This window comes from Haplochromis burtoni, unplaced genomic scaffold, assembly GCF_018398535.1.
Source record: "Haplochromis burtoni strain Fernald_Lab_line unplaced genomic scaffold, NCSU_Asbu1 Contig_33, whole genome shotgun sequence".
In the NCBI taxonomy this organism is placed as follows: Eukaryota; Metazoa; Chordata; class Actinopteri; order Cichliformes; family Cichlidae; genus Haplochromis; species Haplochromis burtoni.
Window position 1 is genome coordinate 3,063,022 of NW_024582394.1, and position 1,872 is coordinate 3,064,893.

Here is a 1,872-nt window from a genome sequence, read left to right on the forward strand (position 1 = left end):
TACCTGACTACACACCCTTCATTCTTCTTTCATTCACACTTTAATTTTCAATTATTTTATTCTTTGAAAACGATAGTCTGATATATAACAAAAGTTGATCAGTACTGCTTTTTTATCTGGTGACTAAAGTCAAGAGAAACTTATATTGTAAGTACCAGTCCTGAGGGGGCTTGGTGTAATTGTAGAGCACCCCAAAAAGTGAAAAAAGTACACTGTTATCTTCTTGTCCCTTTACCCAAATGAATTATTTTATCTAGAACTCCCTCCCCATGTATTGCTGAGCCAAGAAATCAAAGTTCAAAATGAGTTCTATAAATGATTGAGCAGACTTGACACCGATCATTGTCACTGTGGTCTTGCTACGGGTAAGTTATTCTCTGTAATGTGGTATTAATATTGTAACATTTTTACATATATTTTTTATTGTTTTCCATTTAAGCTTCACAAGCTTAACAACGGGAGAACTGAGAGACCTGACAAAGTTTCTGATTTAAACTCGGAAGGTTTGTTTCTTCATTTTTTCAGAATGCTCTGCCATTACACACAAGTTAAATATGACTTTATTTAAAATTGTACTTTTCCCTCGGGAGTATATATCTAGAGAGTCTATGATTGCTAAAATCTCCAAGAGGTTTATTTGTTGATATGGTTCAATATGATCACTGTGCATTTTAATAAAATAACAACAACAATATGAACAATATCCAGTCAATTTACAACTAAATTGAGGAAATGTTTGCCTTTACTCAGTTCTCATCTCAGATGCGACAAATTGTCTAAAATATTTTTTTTCACATTTTCTTCAACAGGGAGCCATGAGGACCCAGTTTGTGCTGCTGCTTTCTGCCACTGTACTCTGTGTAAATGCTAACATCACTGAGCGTTACCAGAAGTTTATAAATCAGCATATTTTTCAGCGGATGAGTGTTGACAGGTGTACCAGCGTGATAGCTAGTAGACGCATTAAAACTGCCGACAATGAGTGTAAGGAGACCAACACCTTTATCAGAGCTACCACGGGTCTAGTGAAACCCATTTGTGACCGTGCAGGAGAGCCATATGGTGAGATGACCAAAAGCACAAAACCTTTTGACATTGTTGTCTGTAAACTAAAAGGGGGAAGGCCAGGCCACTGTGAGTACCGTGGGAACTCTTACACCAGAAAAATTGCTATTAGATGTGAACAAGGCTTACCTGTGCACTTTGACAGAGACATTGTAAACTTTGAATAAATATTTGCTCTGCACTTCGGTGCTCAATAAAAATAGTTCCATAACCTAATAAACAATAAAGCTGCACTGTGTGTTGCATTAAAGCTGCTAAGTTGTGACTGTAATCTAACGTATCCTGCGTTATGTGATTATTGCAATTGATCCTTCACTTTTATCTTTTATCATATGTCAACAAAGAGGAGTTCTGGGAAGAAGGGCCATGTTTTAACCCAAAACAAAATCTTTTTAATCTCCTAAACCTTACCAGCCCTGAAAACAAAAGTTAAAAAGTGATTTTGAAAATAAATAAATCAGCAAATTTAAAAAAAAAAAAAAAGGCAAAAAAACACAAGGTGCCAATGGAATGCAAACAGCTAGACCTCCAATGTCCTAATGTGGACTTTGACACAACACTGCATAAAATTTAGGGGTGAACAAGACATCAAACTATAAAAAGTCTGGGTTGTCTGGCTGTTGGGAATTTCTGAATATTAATGTATAGTTACAATATGATGCACCTAGGACTTCACTTCTCTGGACAGAGATCTTGGATGTCCTTCCTGGGATCTGTTGGAGCCACTCTCCCACTTTGGAGATCACTAATTTGGGTGCTTCATGGGAACAACCGTTGCCTTCACTCTCCACATTTGCTCTGGCTCCT

General features: G+C 37.0%; 1 protein-coding gene across 1 annotated transcript; it reads left to right on the forward strand.

Moving 5' to 3' along the window:
* The first annotated feature begins 307 nt into the window (after positions 1–307).
* LOC102299447 (angiogenin) lies at positions 308–1,341 on the forward strand. The gene is made up of 3 exons (XM_005919455.3): positions 308–365; positions 440–503; positions 810–1,341. Exon 3 carries the CDS (start codon positions 816–818, stop codon positions 1,230–1,232), a length of 417 nt encoding a protein of 138 aa, XP_005919517.1. The 5' UTR covers positions 308–365; positions 440–503; positions 810–815; the 3' UTR covers positions 1,233–1,341.
* Positions 1,342–1,872: the final 531 nt, after the last annotated feature.

Bases quoted from the DNA above. Each gene is read 5' to 3' on its own strand.
- LOC102299447 (XM_005919455.3), top strand. From the start codon at position 816: ATGAGGACCCAGTTTGTGCTGCTGCTTTCTGCCACTGTACTCTGTGTA.